Source organism: Myotis davidii, unplaced genomic scaffold (assembly GCF_000327345.1).
Source record: "Myotis davidii unplaced genomic scaffold, ASM32734v1 scaffold22, whole genome shotgun sequence".
Lineage (NCBI taxonomy): Eukaryota > Metazoa > Chordata > Mammalia > Chiroptera > Vespertilionidae > Myotis > Myotis davidii.
In genome coordinates this window covers 636,290-645,707 of record NW_006294067.1, presented here as the reverse complement: position 1 = coordinate 645,707, position 9,418 = coordinate 636,290, and the positions used below count along the sequence as shown (strand labels likewise).

General features: G+C 47.5%; 1 gene segment (V, D, J or C); it reads left to right on the top strand.

Moving 5' to 3' along the window:
• Window positions 1-9,418, top strand: part of LOC102754548 — a 104,771-nt gene that overhangs the window by 94,918 nt on the left and 435 nt on the right. Inside the window, 4 exon segments of the C gene segment in view lie at window positions 4,088-4,123; window positions 8,348-8,740; window positions 9,013-9,030; window positions 9,166-9,272. Coding sequence covers window positions 4,088-4,123; window positions 8,348-8,740; window positions 9,013-9,030; window positions 9,166-9,272 — 554 coding nt within the window.

Here is a 9,418-nt window from a genome sequence, read left to right as displayed (position 1 = left end):
CAACATTTTTACTATTTCAGGCACCTCACTAATCATTACAGGCATTATCTATCTTATCTAGTTCTCACAAGAATTCCTGAGGCAGGTGACATTATTACTCTTCCCATTTCACAGATTCAGAGACTGGGGCTTAAAGGTCTCACAGATGTCAGTGGAGGGCCTGGGTAGACTGGCTCCAGGAGGTGGGCTTCCCTGAGGGGCAGGACCTTCAGTGGCCGCAGGGGCAACAGCACCTACGGAGCACCAGGATTTAAGTAAGGAGGCCTGGGTGCCTATTCCAGCTCTGTTTCTGCATCACACGTGAGGTTGGCAACCTATTTAGCATCAGGTTTCAGTTACATCTGAGGAAAGTAGGAGACAATTTTTAGATTAACATGAGTGTAACCGCATGCTTGAAAGTTTCAAGAATTATGCATATATAAGATGTTATTTGTATATCTCCTTCCCGCATGCCAACACACACCCTGAGAAAGGCACACAGGTAACCCCACTTTCCCCTGGTCCCCGTGAGCACCATCCACATTTTTCTCACTCCCTCAAGTGGCCACACTGAGATTGTAGCTACTTAGGTCTAACGAAGAAAAATAAGGAAACGCTGCCCCCTGCTGCCCAAATTGATAAATGACCGCATTCAGTGCTAAGCTCTTTTTACCCACTCTGCCCCTATTCCCTCCCCCCCTACCCCCCACCCCCAAAAAGCTGCATATGACAATGTGACAGAATGGCAAAACTGGGGCAAATCCCATCAGAATTAAAAGAAGCTGTGATACCAAGACAGAGTGATATTATTCTCTGTAAGGTGGTCAGGATGAGGATCCCCAGCTAGATGGTCCAAAGGAAACTTACTGAGAGGGTCAATTATTGGTAAGACAGGAAAATATACGGAAATAGATCAAACTAAGTCATTACAGTGATGAAAGTGTTTCTCGATGTGGAAAGGGAATAAAGACCAGGTCTTACTACAGTTCAACTGATAAAAGCAACCCAAGACCTTTTATTCAGGCTTATGATAGAATGTGAGATCTGCCGCTATCCCTAAGTTAAGTAGACAGACTGTCTTCCCTTTCTCTTTTTTCCCCTAAATTTTAAGAGCCACACTATTGCATCCAACTTGTGACCACCACCAGGTAGCACTCTAGTGTTCTCTACCCTGACACCTGTTTCTTTACATGTCAGGGGACAAGCAGTGGGTCCAAACCTGGCACTGAAATAGAAATATCCAGGGTAATTTGAGGCTTGATTGTTTATTTAAGTACAAATTAGTAAAGCCAATCCCAGGACTTTTAATTCAAAAGTACCTGGGACTACTCAGAAATACGCATTTTTTCACAAGCTTCCTCAGCAAATTCACAACCATAAAACCATGGGCATTTGTTATTCTCAATTGTTTTGTTATTTCAAATAATGCAAATAGTTTACACAGGTTTTTTAATTTGTATTCAATAATATTTAAGGATAAATTTCCATAGGTGGAATTTCTGGGTGAGTAAATAGATGCATTTTTGTAATTTGTATAGATATTTTCAAATTGTTCCCCCATAGGGTTGTGTCATTTTGCACTCCTATCCACAATCAATACATTAGTCTCCACTTTATCCATGGAGGATACAGTCCAAGACCTCCAGTGGGTGCCTGAGACAGACCATGGACAGTACCAAATCCTCTGTATATCATGTTTTGTTCCTATACATATATACCTCCAATAAAGTTTAACTTATAAATTAGGCACAGTAAGATATTGACAATAACAACTAATAATAAAATAAAACACTATTAAGAATATACTATAATAAAAGTTATATGAATGTTGTCTGTCTCCAAATATCTCATTGTACTGTAGTCACCTTTTCACTGAAAGGAAGCACTTTACAGCATGTCTTTGGATATCCAAATTGCTAGCATCAGTACTCTTTTGCTTGGGGCCATTATTAAGTAAAATAAGAGTTATTTGAACACAAGCACCGTGGTACCAAGACAGTCGGTCTGATAACAGAGATGGCTACTAAGTGACTAAGGGGCGGGGAGCATCAACAGCATGGAGACACTGGACAAAGGGATGATTCACATAAAGGGAAGGATGGAGCAAGACAGCATGAGATTTCATCATATACTCAGAACAACATGTAATTTAAAGTTTAGAAATTGTTTATTTCTGGAATTTTTCATTAATAGTTTCAGACCTTGGTTGACCACAGGTAGCTGAAACCTTGGAAAGCAAAACCGTGGATAAGGAGGGAACTACTGTATGTAAAAGTGCATATTTCACCACACAGTGCCAATAAAATATTCTTCCATGATTCAAGTTTGTCAAATTGGTGAAAAGAAACATTTCAATGTAACTTTAGTTTGCATTTACCATTGCAAATGTTTTTCCCTATGGTTAAGCACCATTAGAATCCTATAACTGAGCCATCTGTTCTTTGACAATTTTATAGGGCTACTGGATTATTTTCTTACTGGTTTCTAGGAGTTCATCATATATTGGGGAGATTAGTCCTTCTGATGAAGACTGAAAATGTTTGTCCCTATTGTCACTTATTTCTTGATTCTGTGTATATTTTTCCATGTAAGTTTGTCATCATTATGTAGTCAAGTTTGTCTCTCCCCTGCTACCCCTTCTTGCCCTGCCCCAGATTTTTAGTCATAGTTTGAAACGTGATAAAAGGAAGCTCCATTTAGTGAAATGAGATCTAGGCCACTCAACTGGAAGTTAATCAAGGTCATCTCATGAAGGAAATCTAAAATATCTACCAACTTAAAATGTATCTACCCTTCAGGGAAGAGGGAGAAGACTGACTGATTATCTGGCCATGATTGTATGTGCCTGAGACTTTCTCCAGTTCTTCACACCCACTTCCCCGACTCCCTTGACCTCCCTCTGACATCTGAGCTCCACAAACACAGATGTGGTCTTCCCTCACCAACACCCATTCAGAAATGCGCTGAGCTCACAGCTCTCACTTTGGCCACATCTAGGAAAGCTCAGCCTGGGCAGCTCATGGTCAGTTCTCCAGACCACCCTAGAGGTTCAGAGTGGGGCCAAAGGGACAGAGTCTGGGTGATAGGGCGTCATTCTCAGATGAAAGGCGTGGTCTCTGAGTGTCACAACCTCAGGGGCAGGCCCAGCGTAGAAAGGGGGTTCCACTTTCTGGCAGGGTGGCTCCCCACTATGACGACAGACTCTGCAAGAGGGGCGGATACCAGGTTAGGGAGAAAACCAGGCCCTGTGGTAGGCAGTCTCAAAAAGACACATGTCTTTTAGGAGCTAAGAATATCCTGAAGAAAAGGTATGGGGTGAGGAGGGAGACCCTTGGCCTGGTTTGAACCTTGCCCCCTCACACCATGGGGCAGGGGATGATGCCACTGCCCCCAAACTCCAACACCCTCAAAGGACAGCTGCTCTGGTTGTTTCTTCCTGGGTCTGAGGGGCGGGCCCATGGGAGGGGCGTTTTTGTACAAAGCTGAAACATTGTGGGGACAGGGGGCCACGGTGATTTATCTCTATGGGAAACCTTTACAAAAACCTCTCAGCATGACCCAACCCCATAGTCCCTCCACTTTTCTCTAGGATCACAGGCCCAAGAGTGGCTTGGTTCAGAATGCCTCCTCCTCACTCCTGTCTACCTGTCCAGCCAAGGCCAAGGATAAGGACAGGCCTGGATCAGACTGAAGCTTCCAGGCAGAGAGCCCAGATGTAAGAAGGACACCTCAGTGGGTTTATGGGGGAAGGACTCAGGGAGACTCCTTCATCCCAGGACAAGGTCAGTGGGGAGGTACATGGGAGGTGACCCAATCTATAAAGAAAGAAGATAAATATATCTTGGGTTCTGGGACCCTGCCCTCCTCTCCAGCCCACATACTTTGAGACATTTGAAAAAGGGGCACGGGCCCTCTGGATGGATCTAGCCATGCTCTGTGACCTCAGAAGTCAAAGTTGAATATGTTCTTCTGTTCAGTACCTATAAAGCAGGGATGGGGAGCAGTTAGTTCTCATTCCGGAGTCTTCCAGACACCAGCCAGGGCCCCTCCTCTCCATGCCTCAATTCTGTTTTCTTCCTTGCCCCATGTCACTGTGTGAACACCCAAGTTTTCTTTGGAGAAGGCACCAGGCTCACAGTTGTAGGTAAGATATGCTCTGGATCTTCCTGGGCCCTTGGTAGGGGATAGTGGGTCCAAAGTGTGCATTTTAGAGTGGTCCTATTTTGATGTGCTAACTATGATGTTACCTTCGGCCCAGGGACCAGGCTGATGGTTGTAGGTAAGGCTGGGTCTCCAGGGGGTTCTGGGGAAGGAGGACTAACCCAGACAACATGGGCAGGAAAAGATGACCTGGCTCCCAGGTTCTACATCTGTGAACGAATTCTGAGGATGGTCCCTGTGCGAGCACATTCACTCAGCCACCCGAGGTCCCCTGTAATCTCAGAGCTGAGCCTGAGAGGTGGTGCTGCCCCTCTGAGTAGTTACCTGGGAGAGGGAGCTGGGAGAAGGCCAGAGGGTCAGAGTGATCTCTGACATTGGCCCATCTTCCCTCGCCAACAGAGGCTCATATTCCCTGCTCTGAATTTCATGGGAGATCACACATGTCTCTACCCCATGTCACTGGGCTGGCTCTAGAAGGGTATGCAGGGTGTCCGAAGCAGGCTAGGGACTCTATAAGGGAATCCCAGCTGTGCTGAGCAGACAAGAGGGGTTTTGAAATGGATCTGGGAGGCTGTGTTCTGGAAACACCCTCTATTTTGGGGAAGGCAGCCGGCTCACTGTTGTAGGTAAGCAAGTCTAAGCGAATTGGGGCTGAAGGGCTGGGAGCCTACAAGAAGAGGCAGGGACCCAGATGGAGCCTGTCTTGGGAGCTTAGATAAAAGCATGTTTTCATCGGAAAGATCTGAAGTCTTGTCTTGGTGCAGACAGGAGGGACCAGGCTCCATCTCCAATAACTCAATAGACTGTCTGTGCCAAAGTCTGGGTTCCTCTCCCCAGGGGCAAGTAGTCTTAGCCAGGAAGGGCTCACCTTGTCCACCTCCTGAGTCCGTGGAAGGTGCCCCGTCATGGCCAAGGTAGATGGAGAGCCTCTGGAGGTAAAGTTGCTGTAGTCCCACTGTTTGTCTTTCACACAGAAGGGGATGGATGCAGGAGGGGGGCTCTCACAGGGCTGAATGGGCCCTCTTACCACAGCATTTCTGGTGGCACAGTTGTCCCCCCTCCACCTCCCAGAGGTAAAATTCTGCTGAGAAAAGAGAAGGAGAACTGGCAGGTGAACTTGAGGAGGAGGAATGTGAGGCCTCAGGGACAGTTTTCTTACCAGGCTTTAGTGTTGTGTAAGTAACGAGAAGCTATTTTTCGGCAGTGGGACCAAGCTCTCTGTCTTGGGTAAGTAAAAGGCTTCCCTGGGGAGAGCGTGTTATAAGGTGGGAGTTTCAGGAGGATGCCTTAGAGAGGACAGGGACTGAGAACACAGCAGGGAACAGGCTCCGAGAATGTGGGTGAGTGGACTAGAGTCCCAGGAGTTCTGGGTGGACTGAGCTTCTAGAAGGAAGGGCCCCACACCTGTGTTTCTGGGGTTTTTTACACTCCTGTGGTACTGTGAGCAACCAGGCACAGCATTTTGGAGATGGGACTCGACTCTCTGTCCTAGGTAAGGTACTGGCCCAAAGTGGTGAGGCCACTGTCCCTTAGACCTGACTTTGTCTCTGCTCCCAGCCCTGGTGGAAGGGGACTGAGGGAACTCTTCTATACTGGAGGGGAGTTTCAGTCTTCAGTGCATAATCTGCCTCCTTACCCTTCTCCTGGTTCATCCTCCTTCTTACATTGGTGGATATGCCCCACCGGAGCCTGTTGGTATTCCTCTCCCCATTCTATGCTTGGGTCTTCCTCCTAATAGACTCTTTTGGGTCCAGAGCCATGAACACAGGCAAGGAAAGGTGGCTTCTGGCTCCCAGGGAGCTAAGACTAGCCCTCTGGCGGGAGACCTCTGGTAGGTTTTGCCACAGCTCTCTGCTATTGTGTTCCTATAACTCGCCCCTCTATTTTGGGGTCGGCACCAGGCTCACCGTGACAGGTACGGGGTCCTGTTCCTGACTTGGGGGTGCTTGTGCTGGACCATGATGATCAGTCGCTGGGAGGGGAGTGTGAAGTAAGGACAGGATCAGAGCTGTCCTCCTTCCTGGAACTCAGGGCCCTCTCCACCCTGCCCGAAGCCTCCTCCTTGCTCCACTATGTTCGTGCGCCATCTCAGCGGTGGGTTCCACGCTTAGTCTTCAGGTTCTGTGTTTGCTTTCTCCTCTTCCCATTGTTCTCCAGACTCCTCTCATCTCTACTTTTTTATTACTATGTTGTTTTACTTTCACTCTCTTTTCTGATCTTCTCCATTTTCCCTCCCATTCTAACTCCAGCCCTGCACCGTTCACTCCGTCCCTGTCTTGACTTCTCCAAAGATCCCTGTGTGTCTTTCTGGGTGATTTGAGGGCTCAGGAGGCAGTGAGGGACCAGATGGGTGAGGTTGGAGTGGTTTGAGAGGTGATCCTGAGTCCCAAAGGCAGAAGTCCATGTCACAGCATTGTAAGAACTGCAGGGGAGTCTCTGGGAGACACTGTGTTTGGTGGGAATTAGAGAAGGTATGTCAAAATTAACTATTACAATGGGAACCTATACCATCTTCCAACAGACCAGGTATAAAGAAGAGAAATAGGTAGGAGGACTCATTTTCTCAAACCTCCGGGTCTGTGCTGGGATTACAGGCTAAGGGACCTGTGCTTGGGAGGAAGCAGACAATCGGGAGAAGCAGGGCAAAGATGGATGGGTCTCTGCTGGAGATACAGACAGGGCTGGAGGAAGGGGGCAGGTTGGTTGGCTGGATCAGGCTTTGTTCCACAGATGGGGCACAATGTCAGAAAGTATGATGGAATTGGGGTTGGCACCAGGCTCACCGTGGGATTCACAATGCCAGGGTTCAGGGCCAGGGGGCTCATGAAATTAGAAAGTGAGAGATATAAACAGAGTTAACAATGCCAGCCTCTTGGAGTCCTTCAACTGTAAGGGGTTAAATTATGTGAAAATCCTTTGTAAAGGACTCACCTATGGGCACCATCCTTCTCATTCCCATTGTTTATCATCACTGTATCACAGTTTGCCCTTTTCCAAACCTGTGTCTCAACTTTCCCATCAGAAGCTTGCCCCAAATTTGGATAAAGTGGAGATATCTGGATTTGCCACATTTCTACTCCAAAAACTGTATTTGTGGTAAAAACAGAACCAAATAAAAGGATCAGAAAAGTCTGACAAAAAGGAGGGTGCTTGAAAGATGGCTGTGGTGTCTTCTATCCCTCTGTGTCTTCAGGTGGGAAAATGCCTTCAAACAATTCAAGAAATCCTTTCTCTCCCATCTGTCAGACTGTAAAAAGGCCCAGGGGTTTACAATATGGAGCCTCTGATGAAATGGCCTTCAGACTTTGGGAGCTTTTTCCTACCCAGCAACCAAGGTCTCAGTGCTTTTAAGAATGCAAAGGTTGGCTGTGAAATAGGATTCCAACCCTGGCAGGGAGGCTTGCTGGGCACTGGCAGGAAGAAAGGGCTCAACCTGTGGGGAGTATCTCTCATGAGATGACAGGCATCCCAGGCAAGCTACCATGAACCCTGTGTGTCCCCGCTTGGGAGGAAATGTGGAACAGCTGAGAAGATGATAGCCAGGTGCACCTTGGAAAGTCACACAGTAAAAAATAAAGAAGAGAGAAAAAAATTTGAGTTGGGTATAGTATATAGAAAAAATATATAGTCAGATGCAATGGCAAAGGTGTCTCTTCTAGGTAAGAAAGACTAATTCTTATATGTGCTATCATACAGACAAACATATACACCTTACAAAACAAGACAATGCTAATTAGAAAAAGTCAGTTTAGCTCCCGGGGTTATCTTGCTAGTGAGAATCTTCTGCCTTAACATCCAGGCCCATTCAACTCTGCTATAACCACTTCTAAATCTCAAAGATTACATCGAGCACCAAGAGGGTTTTGAACAAGGAAGAAAAGATAAGCCAGATATACTCGTCTGATAGGTAATTGAGCAAGGCCTGAGTGTGAGACTTTGAAAAAAAAATCCAAGAAAATTGGGACAGAAGCGGGCGCCCCCTTAGGGAGGTGGAAAAGATAGTGGCTCCATGGGGTGACTAAGAAGGAGATGGGAAAGTCAAGGAAAAATGACAATAGAGAATGGGACCTATAAACAAATGGGATCTAATACATAATGTTGCTTTATGTTGACCCGCTTCTGCAGGCCCACATAAAATACACAAGGCCCCTACCAAACCTAGACAGCTCTCAGACCAGCCCTATTCCTAACTCCTCTCCCCTTCCAGACAACCTGAACAAGGTGAAACCACCCAAGGTCACTGTGTTTGAGCCATCCGAAGCAGAGATCTCCCGGACACAGAAGGCCACGCTTGTGTGCCTGGCCACAGGCTTCTACCCCGACCACGTGGAGCTGAGCTGGTGGGTGAATGGGAAGGAGATCCAGAGTGGGGTCAGCACAGACCCTCAGCCCTACAAGGAGCAGCGCCACCTCAATGACTCCAACTACTGTCTGAGCAGCCGGCTGAGGGTCTCTGCCACCTTCTGGCACAATCCTCGCAACCACTTCCGCTGCCAAGTCCAGTTCTTTGGGCTAGAGGAAGAAGACAAGAAGAATTGGGAGGACACCCGCCCCATACCCATCACCCAGAATGTCAGTGCTGAGGTCTGGGGCAGAGCAGGTGAGTGGAGCCTTGGAGGGTCAGGCAAGGAGGCACCAGACCAGAGAGAAAGGGGGATCCAGGTAGAAGGCCACAAAGACCAGGTTAGACATTTTTTTTTTAAAAAAAAGGAGTGGGATGGAAAGATGAGAGCACACCATGAAGAAGAACAGGCACCTTGGGCTAGTTCCTCCTCAGATCCCCAGTCAGCACAGCCTTGCAGCTGGGCTCTGATTACAAAGCTGACAGTGTTGCATCTGCTCATACACTTCCCTCCCTCTTCTTTCTTTCAGATTGTGGCTTCACCTCAAGTAAGTGACCCTCTGCTTCTTTCTCTCCTTCTCCCATGGTCTTTGGAACCAGAGGATGGAGAACCCATGGGCCTTGGGGGAGGGGCAGAGATATCTGCTTAAAAGTATGCACTTGTTCTCATTTCCTACCAACAGGTTCCTACCAGCAAGGGGTCCTGTCTGCCACCATCCTCTATGAGATCCTTCTGGGGAAGGCCACTGTGTATGCGGTGCTGGTCAGTGCCTTGGTGCTGATGGCCATGGTAAGGAGGAGGGTAGGGTGGGTAGGCAGGTTGGAGGTGACACTCGAAACATAGCAACTCAGATCCAGGACCAGAGGTGGGAGGAGAGGTAGAGGAGTTTTACTCACATTTCTTAGAAGATGCCTTACTTAGTCAATAGAACCACA